General features: G+C 40.4%; 2 protein-coding genes across 2 annotated transcripts in view; one reads left to right on the forward strand and one right to left on the reverse strand.

Annotated features, from left to right (window-relative positions):
* Positions 1–12,229, forward strand: part of SASS6 (SAS-6 centriolar assembly protein) — a 13,202-nt gene extending 973 nt beyond the window's left edge. The window contains exons 2-17 of the mRNA XM_027740758.2: positions 285–345; positions 1,995–2,074; positions 3,191–3,295; positions 4,241–4,412; positions 5,352–5,429; positions 6,399–6,518; positions 6,607–6,798; positions 7,030–7,224; positions 7,577–7,666; positions 7,753–7,932; positions 8,539–8,620; positions 9,023–9,132; positions 9,985–10,107; positions 10,421–10,509; positions 10,822–10,913; positions 11,008–12,229. Coding sequence (XP_027596559.2) covers positions 285–345; positions 1,995–2,074; positions 3,191–3,295; positions 4,241–4,412; positions 5,352–5,429; positions 6,399–6,518; positions 6,607–6,798; positions 7,030–7,224; positions 7,577–7,666; positions 7,753–7,932; positions 8,539–8,620; positions 9,023–9,132; positions 9,985–10,107; positions 10,421–10,509; positions 10,822–10,913; positions 11,008–11,093 — 1,855 coding nt within the window. The 3' untranslated portion in view covers positions 11,094–12,229. The remainder of the gene's footprint in view (positions 1–284; positions 346–1,994; positions 2,075–3,190; positions 3,296–4,240; positions 4,413–5,351; positions 5,430–6,398; positions 6,519–6,606; positions 6,799–7,029; positions 7,225–7,576; positions 7,667–7,752; positions 7,933–8,538; positions 8,621–9,022; positions 9,133–9,984; positions 10,108–10,420; positions 10,510–10,821; positions 10,914–11,007) is intronic.
* Positions 12,230–12,824: 595 nt separating this feature from the next.
* On the reverse strand, positions 12,825–26,545 carry MFSD14A (major facilitator superfamily domain containing 14A). The gene is made up of 12 exons (XM_027740769.2): positions 26,359–26,545; positions 21,060–21,155; positions 19,930–19,992; positions 19,183–19,310; positions 18,031–18,145; positions 17,338–17,556; positions 16,931–17,044; positions 16,379–16,450; positions 15,787–15,899; positions 15,520–15,617; positions 14,779–14,942; positions 12,825–14,150 (listed from the first exon to the last, which is right to left on the reverse strand). Exons 1-12 carry the CDS (start codon positions 26,443–26,445, stop codon positions 13,944–13,946), a joined length of 1,476 nt encoding a protein of 491 aa, XP_027596570.1. The 5' UTR covers positions 26,446–26,545; the 3' UTR covers positions 12,825–13,943.
* Between the last annotated feature and the right edge of the window lie 595 nt (positions 26,546–27,140).

The following is a 27,140-nucleotide window of genomic DNA, read 5'->3' on the forward strand; positions in this document are numbered from 1 at the left end:
CAACAGGCTTTTCCAAAGGTTATGGTTTCTGGACAAAGCTTCCAAACTTCTGCATTGCTGTTTAAAGTTTGTTGGGTAACAAGCAAGCAGCAAAAAAACCAGCAGTGACTGAGGAGCTGCAATGATAACTGAAACTGTTACATCTTAGTAGTAGTCATCAGTGGGAACTTTCTTATTGTTTCTGCTGAAATTTTTGTTTTTGAAATGTCATTGATTCCTGTAATGCATCTGTGAACATGTTGTTTTGAGAATATTTTCTTGATTTGTTATTTTTTTGTATTCAGGAGATTAAATGTTCGAGTGAATATTGAGCTGCTGTCAGTTTCTAATCCTGTTCATAAAAAGGTTGGTAGATGAGTCATATCTGCGTCATTCATTAGATATTACGTGAATTCCATTTTATAAAAGGATAAATAGGCAAAGAAATAGGATTTTAGCATTTGTCATTTGACCTTATTTTATTTTTTGTATAATTTATTGAGTAATTTAGTTGGTTTGAGATGATGTGGTTGTTTTTTTTCCTCCTAGCCTTTTTAGCCCTCTCTTTTAGTTTGGTTGTACATGGGTCTTAGTAAACCTGTATGTTAAAAGTGTTTGGAGACCCTCAGGGGAACATGGGTTAGAGCTTCAGAACAGTACCTGACACTAAAGGTACTTAGTCTAAGGTGCTAAATTGGCAGTAAAAAAAATAACTCCTATCTTAAGGAAAGTAGCAATGAGATTACAACATCTACTGTATGTGTCTAAATTGTCACTTAAACTGTATGTGCACTCAGCTTGATGTTAAGATTGATCACGAGTTAGTGTTATTGAGTAAAGATTTGTTTGTAAAGGAATACAGCATTTTTTGGAAAGATTCTCCTGATGGTGGCAGTGATAACAGTAATTCTTCACAGTGTGAAGAAGCAGTTCATGGAACTGTGTTCCATGCTGCAGGCTGTGTCAGGAGGAGCCCGGAAGTGCAGTTAGGTACATCAGTGAGCAGTCAGTCTGAAAAGACAAATGCTTCATCAGCTAATGGGACATCAGACTAAGCAGGTGCTTTTATCCCACACATCAGTCTGCCCCGTGTGCTCAGGGTGGTGTTAGTGTCAGTGTAAACTGTCTGCATGCGTCAATCCCTGAGTTTGTGCATCTCCGGCTGAGAGTTTTGTTGGTGTTACTGGCACCTGAATTACTGAAATGTGTTTCAGTTCTGTATCTGTACCTGTGCTGTGGTCACACTTCAGTTACGTTGGAAGAGCTGTCAGGTTTCTACTTTTTTACCTCTGCTAGGGAATGTTATATTATTCACCCAGGTGTGAGCCTTGTTATAGGGAACAGGTGCCTGGGCCTGATGTACCAGGTGTTTTGCATAACCCCTTCCTTGTAGTGCAAGACAGTGCTTTCAGAGAAGGCAGTTTTTCCAAAATACTGTGTAGTCCTCCAGTGAACAAATGAGCGTCCCTTTAAAGGCTAAGCAGCATAGTGCTGCAGTTTTCCTTATGAGCTTACTGGACTTCAGCTGTATCCATTCTATATTCGCTTCACACTCCAGCATATAAACTCTTCAGACAGTGGTTTCTTAAACTTTTAGGAGCAGTATGCTCTGAAAAATTTCCAGTTATGAGAGTGATGTGTTTGTGATCTGTTACAGTGGACTGCGAGTGATACACTTTATTTCATGATGGGGAAAAATATAGCAAATAGTTTTCTTTCTGGAAAAGGATGAATACACATGGAATTTTGAAACCTTTGCTGCTCAAAGTTGAAGGTTTTTACTTAGTTTATTTTTGTGAAAAACAGTTTTCCTTGTTTTCCCACTGTAATATTTGAAGTTGTGTTTAATGTTTTGCGCATTCTGAATTAGTTGCCACAATTCTACTGTATTTTTGGTTAAACAGTTAATACTGTTTAAAACATTTAATACTGTTTGCAATATTGGTTTAAAATTTTTAAACACTCCTGGGTGGTTAATAGTATTTTAAATCATATTTAAATGTCCATCTTTTCAGGACTTAGCCGTTCGATTGACTGATGACACTGATCCTTTTTTCCTTTATAACCTTGTCATATCTGAGGAAGATTTTCAAAGGTAAGTGAAATTATAATATTTTCTCTGCGAAATGTTTCTAAATGGCAAAAATAATGAGGGAATATTTTTAGCTTGGAATGGTCTGTGTTAGAATTCAGGTTTTTACATTTTTCCCTTGTGAAGTTTGGTCAGTATTTTGGCAGCATTGCTCTCTTTGAGCAGTTGGTGAAACTGCCAAGTGCAGGAGAGTGAGTGGCTCAGGGTTATACAAGTGGATGTGGGATCCTGATGTAAAGTTCCCTGCATAGATGCAGTGCCACAGTTCATATTACTTGATTGCATCTTGTGTTTATAACTATTTTTTTTGACTACTTCAGGAAATAAGTCTGCATGGACATAGATTCACAGACCTTGCATACCAGTTGTACTGTCAGGTCTCATTTAGTTGCTCAGAATTTGATCATTGATCGTCAAATTTGGGCATCAAGCATGAAAATTTCAGTTTTCTGCTTTCTTTGGATTTGTTTGTGTGGTTTTGTTTTTGTTTTGGGGGTTTTTTTGGTTGCTTGGTTGATTTTTTTTGTTTGTTTGTTGTTTTTCTTGGGGGGGAGTGTTTTGGTGTGTGTTTTTAAAAAGAGAGGTGTGGTCAGTGTGCAGACCAAAAGGCAAAAGTAAAATAGTGTTTGCAAAGCAGAAGTGCAGAAGTGTTTTGTTATACAGAGGTACAGCTTCGTGCATTTGGTGATGGAGGTTTCTGTCTCAGACTTTACTGTGTCTGTGGTGAAGGGGAGCAGTCGAATAGACAAGTAGGCAGATAGTCTTGGTGATGGGGGAGTCTCCCCTCACTGTCCTTTGCCTCTTGCATGTGCCCTGTCCAACAGCCTCTGTGCTGTGAGGAAGATGCCTACTCAAAGGAGCACATTTTGTTGTGCTACAATAACTTCTGTGAAAAAACAGTGCGACCCATTTGCAAGAACTCTTGAAATCAAAAATATCCTCCTGGGATTATTATCCACAATGTGGTCACATTTCTTATGTTTGAAAACAACATGCTAGTAAACTTTAATGACATGATCGGAATTTGTTCTTTCTAGTAGTGTGAACAAAACATTTTATAGGAAATAAATTTCACTTCTATCTATTGTTAATATTTTTTTTCCTAATCTGTTTATACAGTTTGAAATCCCAGCAAGGTCTCTTGGTAGACTTCTCTGCTTTCCCACAAAAATTTATAGATCTGCTTCAGCAATGCATTCAGGAACAGAACAAAGACACCCCAAGGTAGGTTATGAGCGTGTGCCATGTTACTCTGTATGTACGTGTTGAGTTCTTATAATACTTGTCAGTCCCTCAGACAGAGAAGAATCAGGAAAAAGGATAATTTAACGTGCCCCTGACACGCCCAAATTTGAGTCAGTGGCTGTAACAGACAAAACCCAACTCTCCTGAGGACTGAGCGGTGGAGCTGGTGTCTAGTAACAGTCTCTGCATCTGAGTTGAAGCTGGCAAGCTTCACAAGCTGGCAGATGGGCAAGAACGCAGCACTGTTGTTTTTGGGTTTGTTCTGTTTTGGTTTTTTATCTTTCAATAATTTAATGCTAGAGAGCTGATCTGAAATTGGTGGAGTGAGGTGTAAATCATCCTGTTTCACAGGAGAAGGCAAGGTTATAAGGCATTCTGACAAGGATTTATTTTCCTTCCTTTCAGTATTCAGGTATTAAAATGTGAGGGGGGAGACCTGAGATGTAGTCTTCCTTTTAGTGGCCTTTTGATATGTTATTTCTATTTGTGTGGGGAGTGAGGAAAGCCCTATACTCAGCTCCACTCCAAGTACTCAGGCTATTTCCTGAGCTTGTCTTGTGGGCTGTGGATTTTACTAGTTTGTAGAATACCTAAAAGTTAGGGGTCTGTTTTCCTTTTGAATTTGGTTACAAAGGCCCTACTTGGTTTTGCACTCCCAAGTCCAAGATGAGCTGCTGAAAATTTTACAGATAAACAAACTGGTTAGTTTTGTACATTCCTTATTATAGGGTGCAAACAATTTAGTTGATTTTTTTTTTTTTAATATTAACTGTGACATAGGGATTGAATTGTATAATTCTTTCTCAAACAAAAACTGGACAGCCTTTTAATGTACATAAACAATTACATTTTATTTGGAAATAGCATGTAGGTAGTTTCAGAAAAAGATGTGCTTAACATTTGATTATTTTGGTTTTTCCCTAGGTTTTTGCTGCAATTAGTTTCTTCAGCACCTGCTCTAGATCACACAGCTGTCTCTTTAAATGTAGTGGAGACCAACCCTTTTAAACATCTTACCCATCTTTCTCTAAAATTCCTACCAGGAACTGATGCAGAAATAAAGAAATTTTTAGCCAACTGTTTGAAATGCCTTAAGGTAAAATGAAGGTTTGTCATAACTGCAACTAGGCCTTGATGCTGTGTGTACTTAAGCATTTTTTTCAGTCTGAATGCTTCAGAAGTATGTACCGCATTGGTTTATTTTTCCTTTTAGCCCATATGTGTCATTGCATGCAGCCACTTGGGTGCATGTTATGAAACCTAAACTGTTACTGTCACTCTGGCAAGGAAAATATGACCTGTGTATTCAGCCAAGCCCTGTCACTTGCACTGAAAGTGAGGTATTTTCCACCCGCAGTGCATGTGCTGTGCAGCTGTTGGATGCCTCTGGATGCCTGTGTCTCCTGTGGCACAGCCTGTGGTGATGGACAGAGCAGCTGCAGGAGTAACTTACTGTAACCTTGTGCTCTTGGCTCTGCAGTTGGGTGTAGGAAAGCTCTCCATGTAATTGTGAGGCTTATGGACTGCAAGGGGCTAGTAGCTATAAATAGCAAATTAAAATTGGAATGTTGATGCAGTTAGTAGCATGCTAGGTTTGATTTCAGGAGAAATTAAAGGTCTCACAGTTTGGCTGTTGTCTGTTCCAGTTTCACAGCCTGGGATTTGTATTTCTCCTACTGTGCTGTCATGTTTGTAGCCACCTGATAAGCCATTTTCATAACATACATTTAAAGTATTTCAGTTGATTTCTTGTTCACGTCACACCTTTGTAAACAAGTCTTCATGATAAGATACTATTATAAAAGTTTGGTAAGAATTTAATTCAGGGTTTTTACATTGTGGGCTAATGCCATTCTTTTAAATTTATTAATTATATCTTATTCCATATGACATTTAATAAGGGGATTTTTTTTTTTTTTTTCACAAATACAGTGGGTATACGGTTTCTTAGGCAGCCAGTGCTGATTAAATGGAAGCTAAATACTATTTGTATTTTGGGAGCTGAGGATTTGATGTGATGTCAATTTGTACATAGGAGGACAAATTGATGTTGGAAGAAAAGCTTAGAAGAACTGAAGAGGATCTTACCAGGCAACTGAGCTACACTCAACAGGTAACGTCAATTTTTAGCTTTTGTAGGTTGCACTTTTTTGATCTGTGGAAAACGTACGTTTTTGTAGGCTGGGTGATTAGCCACTACCTAGCCAAGATAATTGACTTGGGAGTGAGTGAAAAGAAGAAAACAGTCTACTGTAGCTTTTCTAAAGAATGACTAAAGCCTGCAACTGAAGGATTAAATTTAGTTCTTGCAGTACTAAATCAGAGTTTTACTTTATTTTGTACAGAGGTCTGTGTATACACACAGAAATTTTAATACTAAATATGTGGTAGTCTGAAGATAAATTATAAATGTACTTTACATAATCAATGAATGGTTGGAAATCCTTTTATTTGGAAAAATTGTGAAACCATGGTAAAAAAAGTGGAAGTCTTGGACTTCAAGTTACTTGACTCCTCTTTGCTTTTTGTAGTCAGCACAGTAATTACTTCACCTTTGGGTTACAAGAGGATGATTTGGGTCAGGTTCTACAATTAGCAAGGTGACTTTTTTGACTGTCATGAAACAACAATTCCATTAAAACTCTTATTATGGAGCTTTTTTGGAGAGGAATATTTGTTTACAATTTCAGTTTGAGTTACTGCAATGTGTTTGCTGAATTGAAATGCAGAATTACTGATCAAAAAGAGGAAAAGCTGCTGCTGAAGAGTTTTTTTTTCTCCCTACTAGAGTGGTCTGTGTTACAAGGGTACATCAACAGGCTGGTTTTTCACTCTGAAGTAGTGGTTGGAAGAAAATACAATTGGAAATTAAATTACTTTATTCACAGTGTCAAAGGTGCTCTTCAGCTTCTCAGTGCCTTACTTTTCCTAGTTACAGAACACACAGATATTTTGGTATCTGATGCTGAAATTTAGACTTTTCTTAATAATTCCTTTTAGTAAGTAACAGTAAAGAATCATTCAGTATTGACTGAAATGCTAAAATTTTTAAAAGTCTGTACACTTTGTCAAACTTAAACAGAGCTTGTCAGAGAAGAGCCGAGAACTAGACAAACTGAAAAATGAATGGACATCATACACTACAGCTGTAACCAACAAACACTCACAGGAGCTGACAAGTGAAAAGGAAAGAGCTCTTCAGGTATGATGGTGGAAAAGAATTAACAATATTCTTACACGTGAATAGTTAGAATCATTGAATAACTGCTTAATTTCTTTGCTTCCCACAGGCACAAACTCAATACCAACAACAGCATGAACAACAGAAAAAGGAATTGGAAACTTTGCATCAGAAAAGTATTCAGCAGTTGCAGAACAGACTCTCAGAACTCGAGGTCATCAATAAAGACCTAACAGAGAGAAGATACAAAGGAGACTCTACAGTCAGAGAACTGAAAGCAAAACTTTCAGGAATAGAAGATGTAAGGCTTCTTAATTTCTAAAACCAAACTTACTGGTGTCAGAGCATTAACACTGCCTGCCTGGGCATGTAATAGAAAATACAGCATATTGAGTTTGTTCATCTCCTCTTCATTCCGTATTATGCTTATTATTTAGATATATCTGTTTAAATTACTATTAATTTTAAATACTAATAATTACTATTAAGGTTTTTCTAAAGAATAACATTAAATTCCTTCCCAACATTCTAGGAGTGTCAGAGAGCAAAGCAGGAGGTGCTGTCACTGCGTCGGGAGAACACGACTCTGGATGCTGAATGCCATGAAAAAGAGAAACTCATTAATCAGCTACAGACACGGGTGGCTGTTCTGGAACAGGAGATCAAAGACAAGGATCAGCTGGTTACTAGAACAAAAGAAGTATTAGATGCAACACAAGAGCAAAAGGTTCTTCAAACTTCAAAATAATTTTCTCTAAACTCTCTAGAACCTTCTTAATTGTGGCTTCCGTAGGGTAGCAACTGACTGTTTTTTTGAATACAACAAGTCAGCTTTTAGATGTAGTTAAGGTTCTAAATTATGGCATCAAAAGTATACTGGATTCAGTTTTAATATTGTGGTACTGGAGTACAGTTAGTGGTATTTTTTGTAAGAAAAAAAGAATTGAGATCCTGTGAAATTTGACTAAAAAGCAGGGACTGATTTCTTGTAAGGATAGCTCTCAATTGTAGAGGTTCTACTTGAAATCATAAGTGATGTCTATCACAGTGTTATTATATTTTGTAATATTCTTTTTAAGGTGATACTGGAAGAGAGTACAGAGGAAAAACAGAGGCATATTGAAAAACTAGAGACAACAATTAAGTCGCTGTCAGCTGAACTCCTTAAGGTTTGTTCAACCATGACACTTCCTTGTGAAACATCTTCCTTATTTTTAGGTGTTTATTTTGATAATGTCTTGGGTTTTTTTAATAGGCTAATGAAATTATCAAGAAGTTACAAGGAGATTTGAAAACTCTAATGAGTAAATTAAAATTGAAAAACACAGTAACAATTCAACAGGAAAAACTATTGGGAGAAAAAGAAGAGAGACTTCAAAAAGAGCAGAGGGAATTGCAGGAGATGGGACAATCTCTTCGAGTGAAGGAGCAGGAGGTATTGTGATAAATTAACCCTCTGTCTTACAAATCCTATTGTATGTACTGTGTTGGTTTCTGTGTGTTTTAACTTAGGTAAGGTCTTAAATCTTTCTGTGGAATAGAATATACTTATATGTAAACAACTATGTTGATTTCCATATGTGTAATATACTTAAATGTGTAATCAACTTTCAGTTTTTTTAATGTTAAACTGATTTGTAAGATCCATTCATATGGAAGAAAACTAAATTATATTAAGAATACAAAGCAATATAATGGATAAATCAGCATCCTTAAAAGACACATTCATGTAGGGTTGGTGAAGGAAGCAAGAACAGGAACAGAGTGAACCTTTTTCTTCCATTACGTGTGTTCCCCTGTTTAGAGTCTTTGCATTATTTAATAATAGAAAAATAAAGGTCAGAAAGAATTCTGGCTGTAATCTTGCTGAAACCTTGGCTAAAAGTAGTAGGGGCTTACTTTAAAAGAATTGCCATATTGCTTTTGTAAAAAACTGAGTTCAAACTTCTTTTAGAACAATTTCATAAATACTTATTTTTGTTGTTGTTTGTAGTTAGTAGTAGCTCCTGATGGTGTTATAATTATTATGGGACTGTTACAGGTTTGCAAGCTACAAGAACAGCTAGAAAGTGCAATGCAAAAACTAGAAGAAAGTAAGCAGCTACTGAAAACCAATGAAAATGGTAGGTTTATACAGTTTCATTTCTCCTGTAAAAATGACAGAAATGCTACTGAAAATTAATGGAAGCAGCTATATTGGGGTTTTTGTGAAGAGCTGCAGTTGCTGTCATGTTTGGAAAACAACTTCTGGCTGTTGTGGGTGTGTAACAGCCTAGAGCTGCAAGTAGAGAAGGCTTCTCTTGGAGCTGGTGCTTGGGGCTGTGGGGTGCAGTGCTCAGGCTTGGAGGGGTAGAGGAAACTTCAACAAATGGGCTTTTCATGGCTCTGGGACTCCTAGTGATGCCTCAGCTTAAGGAGGAAAAATAGCCCATCGAACTGTCACTTTTTTTGAGGAAGGGCTACTTGCCATTTCAAACAGCTTGTAAGAGGTAGGAAATGAATTTGAGCTTTTTTTCCTCCTGCAGTGATCAGCTGGCTGAACAGACAGCTGAGTGAAGTTCAGATGGCGAAGAGGCTGGACACTTCTGCCAGCACACACGGAGGTGGTAGGGCTGCCTGTTCACCTCATGGCATGGTAAGACAGAGCTATAAATAACAGGGTTGGGATGTGGTCATTACTTCTGAAATGTGTGGCCTTAAAAGAGTTTAAAAAAAAAAAGTGCTTTCATCATCTTTGGGCCTTAAAGTTTTGGGTGGGTGTGGTTTATGGTTTTGTTTTGTTTCTTTTTGGTTTGTTTTTTTTTTTTTTTTTTTAACAACATAATATCCTGTTGGGTGCTACTTGATGTCTTGGGCCTCATAGGTGAGATTTTTCTAAGCTCATACATAAAATACACAAGCCAATGCAGAATTGGCTTGGAAAAGATGAAGTGCAAGGTGAAGGGGAAAAAAGAGGCATTTTTATGTTGTGAGGTTAGATTACTAATTATCTTTGTGTAGATTGAAAAACAAGTGTACTGTTTGAATACTTTTACTAGTGATACTTAAAAACAAGAAAATAAGGGGTAAGAAACATTACCTGCAGTCAGTGTTAAATACCACAACTTAGTGGTTCTTCCTCAGTGGTTCTTCCTCTGTGTTGTGACAGCAGAGATCTGTACCTAGTAGTTGATGAGCTCCTTGTTCAGTAATGGAAGGGCACGTTCACACGTCTCTTGATTTATAGCTGGGTACACCCAACACAATCATTTATGGGCTGTGTAGTTTTTTACTGGCTAAGAGTGCTCAACTCATCTTTTTAAAAGTTGCAAGTTTTGCTTAAGCATGTGAATCTTGGAGAAGTGATGTTTTCTTCCCATCAGGAAGACTCACAAGTGTTGGCTTTGTAATTGTGGTGGTTGGTTAATTTTGGAATTTTGAATCTCTGTAAACAATTACTTTAAGGATTGTGTTTCTCCTTTATGAATGTATTCTATTTCTCTTACAGCCTGACAGACCATCCTTTCTCAGCTCAGCAATCAGTCATCCCATTTCTCCTCTGTATGCCTTCCAGAACTTCCTGGAACCAACACACAGCAAAAACACCAGTTCACCATGTCCAGTACCAAAGGCAGGCACTTTGACTTTTTTGTGTGATAAGAATGTGACAGCATAAAATACCAAAGCATGATGTTGTGACTGTTTCTCAAAATACATGAAGTATTTGCTGTATATACTCTCAAGCTCCCCGTCTTGGACATTATCACCCATGGCTAATGCTTGTCCTTAGGGTGCTTATTCTCCCAGGCTGTGCTGCACGGCAGTGCTGTGTGAGGTGTAGGATCACTAATCCCTGGAAAGTTTGCTCTCTGAATGCACTCACTGGTGGGGGCTGTCAGATCTGGAGAGGAGCTCTTTAACCTGCAGCTCTCTTGTCTCTGCAGGTTCAGTTTAACACACAGCTTTCTAAATTGAATCGATGTTCAGATGCTCAGACAGTGACTGCAACCAGTCATCCAGCAAATAAGGAGAAGTAAGTGTCATCTACTGCATTTTAGTATTTTTTATTATTATCTTTATATTTATTATTGTTATATAATTACATATTCATTATATATTAATGTATCTACATAAAATATATAGTTTTTATTACTATAATATATATTATATATATAATATATATAGGCTGTTCTTAACCTACTCAGCAATAGTTTAAATGGTAAATAAAGTTGTTAGAAACACAGTAGTTTCACTTCAAGTGTTTGAGTCTGTAGCCACACTTCTTGTAATGCACTGATAGCAAACTGCATTTGCTTTAAATTTTAATTAGCCTTTTTATTTCTAGTGGTGATCATTTGGGGCTGGAATCCAAGTATCTCAAGAGAAAAGATGACAGCATTCCTTTACGAGGGCTTAGTCAGAACACGCTTAACTCGGGTATGTATGAAATAGTAGAACAAGACCTTATTTGAAATGTACTTGAGGGGCAGTGACAGACGTGGTTCTATGAAGTGTTTGTGCTGTTCCACAGAGTACCTGAGACCATACTTGCCAGCCAAAGCCCAGCCGTTGCCCAAAGCTGCAGGAACACCGGCCTCAGCTTATTTTCCTGGATAATAGACAGGGTTCTGACAGTGAGAGTCATCTCTTAACCATTTGGGGGAAGTTTTGAATGTCCTGTAATAGTGTGGTAGTAGAGTATTGCTGTGAACTGACATAATTTTATAAGACAGTTTTCTTTGAGAAAGGTATCTTGACTGACTGGGGTGATGTTTCAGGGTATGTGAGCCTGAGAAGATAAAGCTTTAAGCAGCCTTAGTGGGACCAACACTGACAGTAAGTTACTGGGGCTGTGCAGAATTTTCTCTTAGTGTATTGTTGACCCTGTAATGGTCCTAAAACCCCACCAAAGTGCTCTTTTTTATAACAGGTGAAATGTTCATTCCCTGAGTGAGAACATATATCTGTGAGTTTCTATTTTTTGACTTCTTTCAGAGAAAGGATGAGGCAAATGGAAAGCACTGGAGAACAGGGCTGTGCTGCCAATTTTAGTAATGGCCAAGCTCATAACTTAGTACAAGTGCCTCACTAATCCTCCCTTACATTTTAAACACTTGCTTAACTTTTGAACCAGCTTATTTGAATTGCATACAAATCTGATATTAAAGATGCTAAATTATTTTAGTGATGGTATAAAATTACACTTAAAATGTCTCACTCTTGGTTCCCCTAACTTTTTAGTTAATCTCTCAGAATTACATTCCCCAGACCACTGTGCATAAAACATTATAAAGTGAAGTATCTGAATAGGTAACTATTGACAAGTATCACAACAGCTAAAAGATACTTTATTTTTACAAATCGTACTTTACAGCTGTCAGACTGTACAGAAATTTAAGATACTCTAAGTCTATTCAGCTTGCTCTGCTGTCTGGGTTCAAATGCCTGAATCATGTAACAACCCATTTTGTGCCATCTTTTATTTGGTGTCCCCCTACAGAACCAGTAGGCATGTAGTAGTCCTAACAGGCACAGTACACTTAAAATGATTATTTCCATACTTCTGTTACAGATATTCCATACTTTTTATCTTAGTTGTTAAAGTGCAGCCTGAGGATTGTACATTTAAGTGGTTTGTTTTGCTGTGTGAAATGTGTACATTTGTTTATAAATCAGCACCACGTTAATGTATATCACTAGTTTTGTCATGTGTAAGTTTCAATGGAAATATTAAATGTTTTTTATCAAAAGCTCCCATTAGTAATGTTTTAAGAGTACTAAACCAACATCTCCATTGTACCGAAATTCCCAGATGAGGCAGGTGCCAGAACAGCACTATTAATTTCACCCTTGTTCTGCACTTTCCTTTCCCCACCCCCTGTACAAATTCCCCCCCGGCAGCCACCCTGTGCTTACAGCCCCATTTCTAAGGGTCAGTTGGTGTGACTGAATTTGCTGTTTGTCTCCACCTACAGATGAGCTGCTATCAATCAAAGGGTGGCAGCTTTCCAATCTCCCAGGCCTCTTCACAGCAAATACAAAATAAAAGCATAGTGGGCTAAGGCCGACTGATCCCTGCAGCACAGGAAAGGGTGGCTGTGTGTAACTAACTGACCTGTTTCTTGGAGCCTGGATCTATGGCCATCCTGTTGCCTTCGATCCCCCAGGAAACAAGGAGCCAGCTGCAGCCAGCCCGTGCTGCTGGACAGCAGGAGTAATTCCAAGGCTGCTTTATGTGACACATAAAACCTGAACTCCAGCTGACTTTGCTCATCTGCTGAAGTGTAACACACATGCACTACAGCACTTCAATTACGGTTTTAAGAGACGTTAACAATTATTTAAAAATTCATTAAAATATTCAACTTTATTAACAGTATATTTACATATTTTTTTTCCTGCTCTTGGTCAACCATGGTGAATGTTCAAAGGTAAAAAAGCATTAAGCAATAACCACAAGATGAAAACATTTTAAACCTATACAATACTTTATACACAAATTTATACAAAGGAACACTTAAATAATACAACTGGACACAAAAATATACACTTTTAGAGAAATTCACATCAGTAATTGTATATAAAGCTCTCTTCTGTACTAAGGGTCCTGAAAATTTAGGACTAAAACTTTAGCTCTGTAATGCAAAAGGGTTATTGTGACAGTCCTCAAAGGCCACTATATAGCACACGGACAGATTCAAGGCTATCAGCTTATAGTTCAGTCTGTGTTTTCAAGTTTTGAGGTCCTTATGATTACGCAAACGTCAGAAATATAGTGGTATAATAAACGGTGCGTAGGAAAGTAGAGTTTTAGAGCCAATATTAAAATTTGTAGGCTCAAAACACCCACTTACTATTTAAACAAGTGTTTGACACTACCGTTTATTCAAAAATAGAAAGAGTAAATGCACTTACATAAAAAATAACTTTTACTGTTCAGCAAGCGTGCTCATGTGATTTTTGTATTAGTACAAACTTAAAAAAACCTGCCATGTGACTTTAAAAAGAAATGATACCAATTTACCTTCTTCCTACTTGAGTACATTTACATTAAGGCTTTGAATCAACTGACCCAAGATTTTAAAACGAATGGGTCCACACAGATGCCAGTATGTCTCATTGAGACGTAGCGTGACTAGAATTAAAGCTCACCACCGTAAGGAAACAGAAGGACACATGCTCATGCCTGGACTCTACTTTTTGTCTCTGAACTAGAATGTAAAGTTAAGTTTAGCAGTAACAGTATTTCATGGCAAGAGACGAGTATGTAACAGTTTGTTTATAAAAGCAAGTAAGTTTTTAGTTCAATGGCAACATCTTTGGAGAAAGCTCCTGTTTTAATTCCTACAGATTTCATGCAGAAAGATACTTCTTAAGATTACCTTAAGAAATTACATTTTGATGGAATTGGAATGTGTATCCCAAACTGCTGATGAAAAGAGTCCAAAAGGTCTTCCTGGATTTTTGTCATACATTTGTATCTTGCAGTAATGGTTCTTTAGCTTCACCAGGAGCTTGTGGGCTGTGGGGATGGCCATGGCTGCCACAGTGTTTCTTCCAGTTGCTGGATCGGACGTTTAGGTTTGTGTGTTCAGGAATAAACAAGGCAACAAGTAGTGCCAACAGCACAGAGCACGCTCCAAATAAGAATGGGGGTCCAGGAATGATGGAATTCTGAAAACAGCAACAGTAACACCACAACATGTTAATGAGCCCTTAAACGCACATTAACAGACTACAATTGCTAATTATCCCAATTTCTGGAGTGGGAAGAGTTGTTTCTGGATACACTAGTCAGTACAGTGGAGTCTTCTACAAAAAATGTGAAAACAATGTTACATCCTAAGATTTAGGACAAGGGAGCACATGATTCTTATTAATGCCTGCCAACATCCTTTGCTAGGGCAAGTTCTTCCTGCTGAGTTTCCTAAACAAATTAGTATCTATTAGAAACTAAAAAAAAAATAGAGAGCTTGGTTAAAGGACAACAAAACCAAAACATGCACCAGTGGTACACTGTTGGTATCGGTCCATCCTTCCCTCTAGGTATTCTGCTCACAAGGGTCACAGTTGTCTATGACTATCAGCTGTATCTACTGGAAAATTTAACTAAACCAATACATCTGTTAAACAAACAGACCAACAACCCTGCCCAAGACGGACTCAAGAACGTCTTTCTACACCCTTCACTTACACTTAGTGTAACTAAACGTCACACAGCATCAAACTCAAGAACTGATGGGCACATGATCCCTTCCTAGCTTCTTTTTTTTGGAAGCAGTAAGTAAAAAAAGAAACATACCTGTTGTAAATGGTATTGTGCAACCACACTACCTCCTGATGGTGATTCAGGCATGGGCAGTTCATTCAATTCAACGTGAAATATATAGAATATAAAACCATAAAGTGCTGGTCCCAAACCATTACACAGTCCTCGAATGCCTGTTATCATCCCTTGAACAACACCTGGGAAAAGCAAAATACCCTGTTCTCATCTATCTGTATTTATACATATATAATTAACTATTTCTGATGAATCAGTAAGACTTTATTCACTTCACCTTCAAACTGATGCAAGCAGGAAAGCTCTAAATGCTGTTGCACTATGTGTAGCAATAAACAAGGGGTGCAAAAAGCTTGTCATTATGGTACATTCAAGTGGTTTTTCCATCTGCCTCTAGCACACAGCAGTACTTGCCATGCTGAGCTCATTCAGAGGCCAGGAGATAGGCAATATCCTTGCTGTCACAGGGGAGAGAAAGCACTGCATGCAACAGTGAGGAAAAGGAACAGTGCATTAAGTCTGCTGAATATTTTGCTACTGCTGGGACCCGATGAAGGTTTTCCCTCTGTGCCACAAGCACGTGATACACACACTCTGCACCCTCCAAGCCACGTGGATTTAACACGTGGTGCCTTGTGCTCAGGACTCTGGGCTGGCCTGCCAACTGAGGCTGCCCGACGAGCAGCATGACGAGACCCCAGCGTGTCTGTCTGCACAGTATTCTGTGGCTAGAATTCCAAGATCCAGGACAAAACCTACCCTGCTGGTCGGCATCAGCAGTCCGTGAAACGAGGGCACTGACAGCTGGGAAAGTAATGCTGGACATGGCTGCCACGGCGCCGGCTGCCCACATCATCCTGCAAAACACACACTGGGATCACTGCCTGGCGGGGCTGGAGCTCTGTGAGCTCTGGGAGCACATAAATGCTGGATGTACCTCACACACACTTGGCTGTCTCCCTTGGATAACGGGTAAAATGCAGACAAATACCGCACCAGTCAGAGACTGAGATGTAATGTACTTACCATGGTTCTGATCCAAAGCCGTACCACGCAAGCTGCAGTATCTGAAATCCTAGGCCCAGTAGGATGGTATTTTTATTTCCAATGGACCGCATAAGTAAGCTCAAAACTATTGTCTAACAGGGGAAAAGGTGAAAAAAATAAAATCAGAAAAATAACATTTTATTCTAAATGTTAAACACAGATGAGTTGATGAGTTAATTAAAAACGCAACAAAACCCCTGAAAACATTTTATTCTCAATGACAAATATATGCAAATAAATGTTTTAAAGTAAAATTCTCCAGAAGCAGTAGTTGCCTCTACCCAAAAAATAGCAATTATTTAGCAAGTAATATAACCAAACCATTACCCCTTCTTTGATGCACAAAAGATTTAGTTTTCCCAACACAATACATATCAGATATTAATGAGCCAAACCCTGGTTGTCAAGTACTTTTTCATCTGTTATAGAGTGTTAATCGATAGAGATTTGGAAAAAAACAGCAGTAGAAAAGGTGAGTGACAGTTATGGAAGCACAGTGTTTTCAAAGTTCTTCACAGTCCTTCATTCTTTAGAACTTAGCAAATCAATGACACACAGAGCAATAACTGACCTGTGCAATAATGGAAAGAATCCCAAGGACTGCTATAAACGCTGCAACACTTTCAGATGAAAATCCCATTATCTATATTAAAAAAAGGCAATTTGATTATTAACCATAAACCATGTATCAGGATGTCACAAACACAGTGAGGAAACACACAACAGTAGAAGACCAGTATTACTCAGCTCCTCCTTAACTTAGAAAATCTAAGTCATGGGGTTTGGAATTTTTTTATTAAATAGAGCAAGTATACAAAAATAAAGGAGCATAAATTGAAAACAATTAAACAGTTCTCTCAAAAAATAAAACCAGTTTTAACACACTGAACCTTGTAGTCCAAGAATAATGCAAATAACTACAAAATACAAGAAACTGTTTTATAGTTCATGTCTTTCTATAAAGAGAGAAAAACAGAACAGCAAGAGGACTTAAATCAGCTGCTGGAAACTTTTAAATTATACTAGTTATCTACACCTTCCATACTAACTCAGCAATTCTGAAAACTTTCCTAAATCCTGTGTATTTACTTTTGTTCAAATCCATACCAAAATGTTACATTACCTGTCTGAGGTATAGGAAGAAGCTGGAATATTGACCTGCCTCTGGGAGGTAGGAAAGAAAGACTGTTATGCAGATTAGCAGCACAATGGAGTCCTGGCCAACTTTCTTCAGTGACTGCGGAGAAGGAAAAAGTATAAAACATTACAAAACATTCCATCTCCTTTTTCAGAAATCGTCCCTAGCTGGGATCTGAAAAGCCCAACAATGAATCTGTTATTTGGTACCACCAGAGCATTCCCTGCACGTTTAGCAAGATTGCTGGCAAAAGTATTAACAGTGAAACAAGGTCAAATTTAAAAAAGAAAGGCTTTGTTTTTAGGCTTGAAACACAGTAAATTCAGCCTCTTCCCTGTCTCTGAAGCTCAACATCTACAAATAACAAAATATTCCCTATTTAAGTAGCTTACTGCAAAAGGGTCAGCCTGCTCCCACGAAATGGGTGCTCCCCAGGATGCTGGCCTCATCTTCTCTGGCAGCGATTCTGGTACAGCAACAAGGATGAAACAAATGTCCAACAAGGCTATTGCTGTAGCCAGGACCACAACCAGGCTGTCTCCGTACACTCGACCAAGGTAGGCACCGATAGCAGGGCTGGTGACTAAACTTGCTGCAAAAGTTGCTGAAACCTGGAACAAAGCACAGCTGGTAAGACTTTCAGTGACACAAGTCAGCAGTGTTATTACCCACACCTCCTCATCTTCAGAAGCCTGATCATTTTAATCAGGCAGCGATTAAAAGTAGCCTTTTTACTGTGCCTATGTGGTAGCAGCTCTGCATTTCAGAAAATCACAGTTTTTCAAGAAAACCCTTTTCTGATAACTGGACAGCCATGTGAGGCTCACAGCACTCTTGCATGTACTGACATAACTGGGTTTAATTAACTCTGGAGTCTGCCGATATCTCTGGGAAGAAATGAGCTGTATTTAATTTAGAAGCAAAATATTCCAAGACTGGATGACAGGAACAATTAAATGGAAAAACCTGACTCCAAACTAAAATCAACTTGCCACAGAAGAAACAAACAGGCAGCTTTGAAAAGCACTACAGACTGAAGGGTTTAGTACTGCATAACACAGGAAAAGAGCCAAAATAATACCTACCAAACCATAGGCCATGCTTCTCTCATGTTCTTGGGTTATGTCTGCTACATATGCAAAAACTACAGAAAATGTCACTGCAAAAACTCCAGACACGGAGATAACAGCGAAATACCACCTAAAACATGATAAAAAAATTAGAACAGCTAAATAGAAACAGAAAGTCTATTCAATCCAAGTGCAGTTCAACAGTAAATCACCCTGTCCAACTTATCCTGACAATTTATTGAGATAATCTTGGATAAAGCTAATGTGAATGTGTCTCAACAGAGTTGTGTAACTCCTCCTCAGTGTACCGAGTACAAACAGAGTGCTTTTGTAACACCTACAAAGTGCTGCTGTGATTAAGTACTACTGGGAAATGAGGCGTTCAACTAACAAATTCAACTGATCTATGACACCAAGTGAATTAGGAACTTCAGTATTTTGAGAATCTGGTCATGGAAAGGCCTCAACATTAGCCATATCTTTATGCTACAGACACTAGCACTTGGCATTTGAAACCTTAATCTACACTTAGAAACAAGCTTCTTCCAAAGAGGGACGAACAACCTGTGTGACCAGGGAGAAAGCGGGAAAGGCTGACAGAGCTCCCTGAACAGCTGGTGCTGCCCCACGTCAGTGCAGGCTGTGCTGCTGCTGCCACATCCTCAGTTCATGCCCGCCTGGGGGATGTTCCAGCCAGTTAGGAGGTTACTAACTTGCACACAGCATGAAAGGTGGGGGATTTTAGAATTTGAGAAATAAAAGTGTAAAACTGCAGCAACATTTTATGTCACAAATGGTTACTTCACACCCACATTAGGTCAGGTTCTAATTTCCACACAGCCGGTTATTATTTGAGTACTGTGACCACACTACAGTCCTGCCCAGTTTACTGGAGAGCGTTCTCCCAGTGTTTGTACATCTGCTGGAGCAGGACCAGGGCTTACAGCACACAGATCAAAGCCAGCAGCTGCTAAAATTCTGACCAAGGTGTTTGGCCTCATGGTAGCTGCTTCAGTTTGACTGTTCCCCCAACTTTGCATGGAAGTAATACAAAAGCCTCAACCTCCCATGAACCATAAATAACATTTATCGACAACGCTACAAACATATGCATTAGATGCAACCTTAACGAGAAAGAGCCAACCTACTGTGAAAGAACTTACTAACCATGGGCTGATCTTCATTAGTGGTATTGGTGCACAGGTGAAAAACACTGTTAGCAGCAGGAAGGACTTTCGTCCCCACACATCAGACAGGGCACCTATGAGTGGGGCACTGAGAAACGACAATAAGCCCTAAATGAACAAAACATTTTCAGTTAGAACTGAGTGGTTAGAATTGTGATAGCTGACCATACCACATCTGAGAGCAGCCTGGGCTCTATTTTGATTCAAGTCAATGACTACAGTGCAATGCATCAAAGGCAGTGTGACCAAGCATCCCTGATCTTCTATCCCATGTCTGGTTACATAAAATTTGAGATCTGTTACACCAGAACTACAAAAAATTCAAAACACAGATCGTCCAGTCATACTAGCAGTTTTAATAACTGTGTTTTATAATCTTACCTGTTTAGAATTCACATAAAACTAAGTAATTGAAAATACCCTACTGGAGCAACAAGCTCCAAGTAAAAAATTATCAACTTTTACCACCATATGCATCATCTGGGATTAGTCAACTACCTTTTTTATTTGCTGAACCCAAACAGTAGATACAGACCAAGCAATACCTTACTAGAAGTGAAGTGACGCATATTTGCCTTTTTACAAGTAATTTACTCCCCTGTTTTAGTTATACTGCAAAAGCCATATTGAAAAACCTCGTGAATGTTTCACCCAATTGGCATTCATTTCTATATTCCTCCCACCATTCACTTTAAACTGTACTTGTGATTAACTTCTGTCAGCTTACCTTTACTCCTTGAATTAGACCATTCATTAGAAATGTATGTTTTGGGAAGGTTTCATGCAAAACCTGAAGAAGAAATATGAACACTTGTCATTTACATAATAGTAGCTACAAATATTGCTCATGATACATCCAACTTTATGATGCACAGTACTTCTTTATTTTCACAGAATACAGAGGAAGAAAAAGATAAACCACAAATAATGTATTTCATCTCTAATTTGCATGGAAGGTAATTTGGGACTTCAATGTCTGAAATCTAAATAGACCACAGAGAACTTAGAAAATCATCTCAGACCAGACTTTCCACATGTTACTGTGCCATCTGTTGGGAACTGGGGAGAGAGGGAGGAGACATCACCTCACATTCTGAAGTGCCTCCCAGCTCGGTGAGGAGAGCCCAGAAATGCAGGTCTCTCAGTGTGACTGGTGTCAGTGAGAGGGACTCCCTTCAGTAACCAATGTGCCATCTATACCCAGGACACTGTTCATGGTTAACATCAGCTTTCAGAGCTGCACCAAGACTGCATTTTAGGTGGAGCCTGCCTGAAGATTTTTAAGCCTTCACTCCTTTTAATTTGTCAGCATGTGTCACTCACAGATTAAATCCAAATTAAAAGCAACCAACTACATGACAAAACAATTTGTTACAAACACGTTGGTATGACTGTCTCACTAATCACAGGGAAGCTCTAACTGGTGTAACAGGGTCTGTGCTCTGAAGCTTCTGTTTAAAACACAGCCAGGTCAGCAAAGATCTCCCTACCTACACATGCTTGCATAATGTTACCAAATTTGAAGTATTTTTGTCTTTATATTTGTAATGTGCCAACTTTTTGTGGCAATTTGAAAGATAATTGCATTGCTGTCTTATTGATTTCAATCAGAAAATACTTACATGTAAGCTTGAGTGTTAGCAGACTTGCACATAAACAGCTATGCTACACCATTACTCTGCTTTAATGAAAGAATTTGAAATTTTTGATACCATCTAAAAATACAGAACTTTTTACTTCCACAACAGAGCAGGTCAATGATATGTAATTTTCACTTAATTCAGAAGATGCCAAGTGCCTCTGCAGTAATTGCCCCATGTCCTGTACAGCGAGAAAAAGCTCCAGAGAATCACTTACCACCAGAGTGGGAGCTGTCAGGAGTCCCCAAGCAAAAAACTCCAAGAAGATTACAATAACGGCATGATAGACACTAGGTGAGCCTATTCCTTGAGGCTAAAACAAGAGAAAAGACAGGTGATAAAAACATCTAACCATCTATCAGAGTAGTGAGAAATGCATTTGAACATTAAAAATAGAAGGATTAACAATTAAACAGGACTCAACCCTTTGGAATACAGTTATCCCAGCTAACTGGTAAAATTCCTTTTTTTAACCCTTTGGTGATAATGTCCTGAAGTGTCTTAATTTTACTATGCAGAATCCTTCACTGCCATCTCTAAATATTAACCACTTACACTGCCAGTCTGGTAAACAAGGATGCTACAGGGAAAACAGATTCTTCTTTAGAAGATCATTTTATTTTCCTTGAGAAAATTGCTGAAGTTTACACAATGCCACATGGAATCAAGTTTTCACGATTCCAAAACATGGTTGTGTTTACACTCAGCTATCCCAAAATCTAATTACCTGGTCTATCAAACAGCTCTACAGCACTTCTGTTACTAAAAGGCATCACTGCTACAAAACTTTGATAGCTCTAAATCAGGAAAGAAACCAAAATAACAAACACCAGAAGCAAATCTCAGGAACAGCACTGATCGCTTCCCAAATACTGAGTGCAGGCCTGTGAATTACAGGGCGTTCAAATGCAGGAAGAGATACAGATGAAAGATTTGAACATAAGGAACTTCAAATTCTTCAGCGATTTAGTAGAATCAGAAGTAGCTTTTGAGAAGAACAAAAGGAGCATGGGTGGGACAACCTGCTCATCTTGTAGCCTCTAAATGCTGTCAAACAACATGCCACAGTGCAACATTTGCAAATTAAGGATATGGTTCACTAATTATTTTCATATGAAGGCACTATGAATAACTCATCAGAAATCTCATATGCATTCTTTAGAAGTGCTGCCTTAACATGTACTCTCCCAGTTTGTAGGTAAGTTACTACGAGTGGTACTGATGTGATCAGACCTGACATTACACTGAGCACACACAGCCTAAAGACCTCGGCTGCTTCCCAAGAAGGCTCACTGGGATCTTATCAATGTGTGTAAGTTGCTGATGGGAGGGAGCAAAGACAAGAGCCAGAAACTTCTCAGAGGTGTCCGTAACAGGACCAGAGGCACACAGTGAAATACAAGAAATTCTACTTAAACCTTGAACAAGGACCCCCTGAAACAGGCTGCTCAGTGAAGTGTGGAGCCTCCATCCCTCAAACTTCACCAGACACAGCCCTGAGCAAAATGCTCCAGCTGACACTGTCTGGGTTAAGACAGTGGGGTAGTTGGATCAGATGTTCAGAGGTGCCTTCCAGCCTCAAATACTACACAATTCCAAGTTGCAGTCCTGTAATATTAGAGTCTTTCTTTTATGATGAGATTTATGCAAGCCATACCTAGCTTTTCTTTCCAAATTCCAGTATTTCCAATATAGAAAAAAAAAAGCTTATTGAACAAACATAGGAAATAAATACAGAAAACCTCACTGGTTACTCATCCCTCTTGCTAAAAAAGATCACAATTTTTAAAAGTAACCATATCAATATGTAAAAGGTGAGTTACAAAAGTACCACAGAATTGTGCTATTTTTCTTTCCGAAGCCCTCTTCAGTAAATACAGACATACCATAGATATTCCTACTATTTCTTCATCCTACACTCCTAAGGAGGTACATTAACAGTCTTTTTAGGTACAGAAAGTGGCTATAATTATCTTCTCTTCCCACAATTCCTTTCCCTTTCCACCCACAGTCCTTATTTTAGCTTTGGGTTAAAAATTTATTCAGCTCTGCACAAACTGTAAGTATCATCGTTACCCGTTTGGCTTGATGTCACAAAATCAGAAAATCAGGTTGATTCCCATAGCCCCTGGATTCCTGTCACATTACTGGCTCGTGACTCCCCCAAGGTATGACAGATGGCGAAGTGGGTGTCACAAACCATCCCCATCCCGCCAAGCACGGGGGTCAAGAGCACCTCTATTCACAGCAAACATGAGCTCATGGGCCATCTGTCCCCGTGCTGCCTCGTCCCGCTCTGGGCAGCTCCTCACAGACCACACGCACAGACCGAAACAGCAGAACGAAACCGGGGCTGTTCTGCACAGCTGAGCCACTGGTGACTTTAGAGACACACAGGCAGGTGACTGCTGCCCTCTGCCATGTCATCCAGCTGTAAGCAACAGCAACAGATGTTTCCTACACACCGGCAGAAACAAACAGAAGTGACATTTAAATCACTAGGGTTAAATTTCCTTGTTTTCTTATTGCTAGTGGTCTCTTGCCACAGGTACTATTAAAAAAAAAAGGTAGTTTAGTGACATTTAGATCATGCCCCCTATAGCCATTTTTAAAGGTGGTTGCAACTATAAAGTGGCAAAAATACTCCTGAGGTGAAAGAGAAAGGGAAGGAGATTAATAAGCATATAAATTGCAGTGCATTAAGATACTTCGTGTGCATTCAGTTCACAAGATTTCAGCACCAGTCTGATGCACCCTCCTACCCCAACATGTACAGTGCAGGCACTGGGTGTTCAGCCCTGTCCTACTCTACCAGCCTGACCCCTGTGCTTTATAAATGGGCTAACGTGTAATGTAATGACCCAAGTGCAACCAAATCAGGTGGCCTTACACCTGGAGATAAAAGATATGGAGTCCTTGTGTGAACAAGCTGGAACCAAGATGTTCAGTCAGAGTAACAGCAACCCTTCTCTGCAACCAGGCACCCAGAGCAGAGTGTATTTACATCCGGCTAAGTCTGTGGCACAAAACAGTGCTCTAGGAATGCCCTTTTTCCTGGTTAGAGAGAAGATGTCTTTAACCAAAGACTCTGTACTGTCAGCCATGTCAGTGATAAAAAGTGTACATGCCAGGCAAGCCCAAGAACACACATCTAACAAGAACAGAATAACTATCAAAGCAACAAAGACATCAGGTATAAGATCACAGCTGCTGCTCCTGTGCTGAAAAAGGCACCAAATAAAGTACACAAATAAAGTCATTGCATGACTGCTTCAAAAATGCATCATCTTACATAAGACAAATACTAGGTGGTCACAACGGAAGGCAAAATTAAAATTAAAATTATTGGGGAAAAAAAGGGTTGAAACAGAAGTTGTAGATGCGCTATCCCTAAGTTGGATGGGATTTTGAGCAACCTGATGTACTGGAAGGTTCCACTACATGGCAGGGGGGGTGGAACAAGATGATCTTTACGGTCCCTTCCAACCAAACCGTTCATCGTTCTATGAAACCACTTCACTGGTGTTACTGCCTCTCCTTTACTGAAATCTCAAGTGTGTGAGCACACACACCATTACACATTTTTTCTGTGATACAGCTACTAAAGCTGCAAAGAGAACAACCCAAAAATACTGCCATGCACCCAACCTCCTGCACCACCCACTGCCTTGTCAAGGCGACCCAGCACAAACTGTGGTGGGAGGAGAGGCTTTGCAGAAACAATGGGTGGGTTTCCTTTTTGCTTGTTTTTTTTTTTCCTGTCCACATCAGAACCAGTGACAATTACATTAGGTTTGACTGAGGTTCCCCATCAGAAACTCTTTTTGCCCGTGCCACTGCCTCATTAACCAGCTGTATATTCTTGCTGGCTCACACAGTTTTCTTTGATGTCAAATAGTTTCAAAATAAACCAATCAGTCTGGAAACTGTTCATGAAGATACTTGATTAATTACTGGTTTGCCAGTGGGAGACATTCAAGACACAGGGGCCATTTTCATGTACCTGTTTCCCACAGTGTCACACAATGTGCTGGGTAACAAAGGAGCTGAGGACAGAGCACTGAAGGCTAACTAACAGCAAACATTAAAAAAAAAAAATCCATGCATAAAGTTTTTGCTGTCATTATAAAGAATACTCTGCTATACCAGACCTCTTAACTTTAAAAATGTATATAAAACAAATAAATTCCAGAACATTTATTTGAAAGTAGAAAGTATCACAAGCTGAAATTTCTTACCTACCAACAATCCACATACTTTCATCTAATGTTTATGGCCCATGTTTCCACTGTTTTAATAAACTGAAAATCATACACAACTCATGCAAGTTTGCATTCTGCTTTTGGAACTGGTGGGAGCCACCCAACGCTGCACTACAAACATTACCGAATGCAGTTAATTGTAACATCCTTTCTCCTCTCTTAGCAAAAGAAAGTTAAAGTTGAGAGGTAAAGGGCACTTGGAAGCAATCTTAACCAATGATTACCCCAGAGAGAAATGATGAAGCACTATGTCCCCTGAGTAACAGCATTTACTCTGCTTCTACTACTCATACTAAAATACTTGCATTTAACATTTGTACAAGGTAACCTCATTCATTTCTATCTTCCCAAAGAAAGGGAAAACATGTACTGGAAAACACCAACAGCCATCACTGGAATTAGTTTTGCTTCTTAACACTGAAGTAAACCAGACAGATGGCCACCACTTCGACGAACAAGTATGGTGACTCTGAAACCTCCCTTCCCTCCACTGTTGTTCCAAAAAGACAAACTGAAGGGCTATCAGCAACTTTGTCTGTCAAGATGTCTCTTATGTGAAATAATGACACTGTATTTAGAAGAGAGCACACGGAAGTTGCATAATGTTACAGAGCGGAAAAAATCCAGGGGCAATGATACACTGCAAGTCATGGCACTCATCAATTTAAAAAAAGAAACCAAACCAAAACACAAAAACAAACAAACCCCAAGCTCTAACAGCCAAAACCACTTAATAACTTCCCTTCTTTTTAAAATGTATGCATTCAAGAGGAAGCAAGACAGTGTGAGGAACTGCAAAATCCTTCTTCCCGGCGCCCTTTGCGGGACTTCTCAGGTGCTGGAGCGTGTGCCCCTCGCTGGCCCATTCTGTCCCAGCCCACGAACACGGCGAGCACGGCGGTCCGTGCCGGCGGCACCCCCGCCTTGCGCGGCCCCGCTCCGAATCGCGGCCGGGGCGAGGCGGGGCCGGACACGCCCCGCACCCCGGGGCGGCCGTAACGCCCCGCCGGGCCGGGGCCCAGCGGCTGGGGCCGCACTCGCTCCTGCGCCTCAACCCCGTCCCGCGCCCGGGAACAGCCCCTACGGGCCGGACCAGCCAGCCTGGGCCCAGGAACTGCTGGGGCACCGCCACCAGCGCGGCTGCCGAGACCCGTGGGCCCACCGGGCCCTGCCCGCCCGCTGCCGCCCCCGCCCCGCCGCGCTGCCCGGGGCTCCCCGGGGCTCCCCGGCGCCTCCAGCCGCGCCCCGGCTCACCGTCCCGCCGTCTTTAATGATGATCTTCTTGGCCAGCATGATGCTGCGGTTCACGGCGCGCTTCTTCTTCTTGCCCGCCTGGGTCATTTTACCATCGCCCCCCGGGGGCGGCACCCGCGGCTGCCCCGCCGGCCCCTCCCGGTCCCTTCGGGCCTCGGCTCCCTCCGTCCCGGCCGCCGCCGCCGCTCACGCGCCCGCCGCCATCTTGCGCTGCCCCCGCCGCGCGCGCAGCCGGCGCCGCGCATCACGCGATCGCGCCATTGGCCGCGAGCCGTCACGTGAGCGTGGTCCCCGCCCCGCCCGCGCCGGGAAGGGCGGGGCTGGATCGGGAAACTGGGCCTTGGGAACGGGAGCCGCAGGCAGCGCTCGGCCTCGCGCACCGGGACACGCCGGCACGCAGCGCGCTCGCGCCCCGCCGCGGCCCCGCGGGAGCCGCAGGTTCTCAAACGCCCCTCCCAGCATCGCCCCCCGGCGCGCGCCCGTCCCCATCAAGCGAACCGAACCCGCGGGGCTGCCGGGGAGAGGAGCGACGGAAGGCGGCTCGTGCTGGACATACCTGGCATTTCTAGAGCCAAAGCACACAGCCACACATATAATTAATCCTAAAAATTCAGCCTGGAGACATTCTGTTTCCTTACTATCAAGATTTAAACTTAGTTTATGAAAGCTCCAGCACCTTCAAACGGGCGGGTCATTCCAGGTTTTGATTTACCTCAGATAATAAGATAATAAGGATCGGCTTTCCCACGGCAGCACGCCCATAAGCAGAGAAGAAATGTGTA

Source organism: Pipra filicauda, unplaced genomic scaffold, assembly GCF_003945595.2.
Source record: "Pipra filicauda isolate LSUMZ 115617 unplaced genomic scaffold, ASM394559v2 scaffold135_size2527700_pilon, whole genome shotgun sequence".
NCBI lineage: Eukaryota > Metazoa > Chordata > Aves > Passeriformes > Pipridae > Pipra > Pipra filicauda.

Coding starts and splice junctions, on each gene's coding strand:
- MFSD14A (XM_027740769.2), bottom strand. CDS start 26,445: ATGACCCAGGCGGGCAAGAAGAAGAAGCGCGCCGTGAACCGCAGCATC. Junction 19,311..19,929: donor GTCTAATTCAAGGAGTAAAG/GTAAGCTGACAG, acceptor TTGTTCATTTAG/GGCTTATTGTCGTTTCTCAG. Junction 15,900..16,378: donor TTCTTTCCATTATTGCACAG/GTCAGTTATTGC, acceptor TTCCCCTGTTAG/ACAATAGTTTTGAGCTTACT.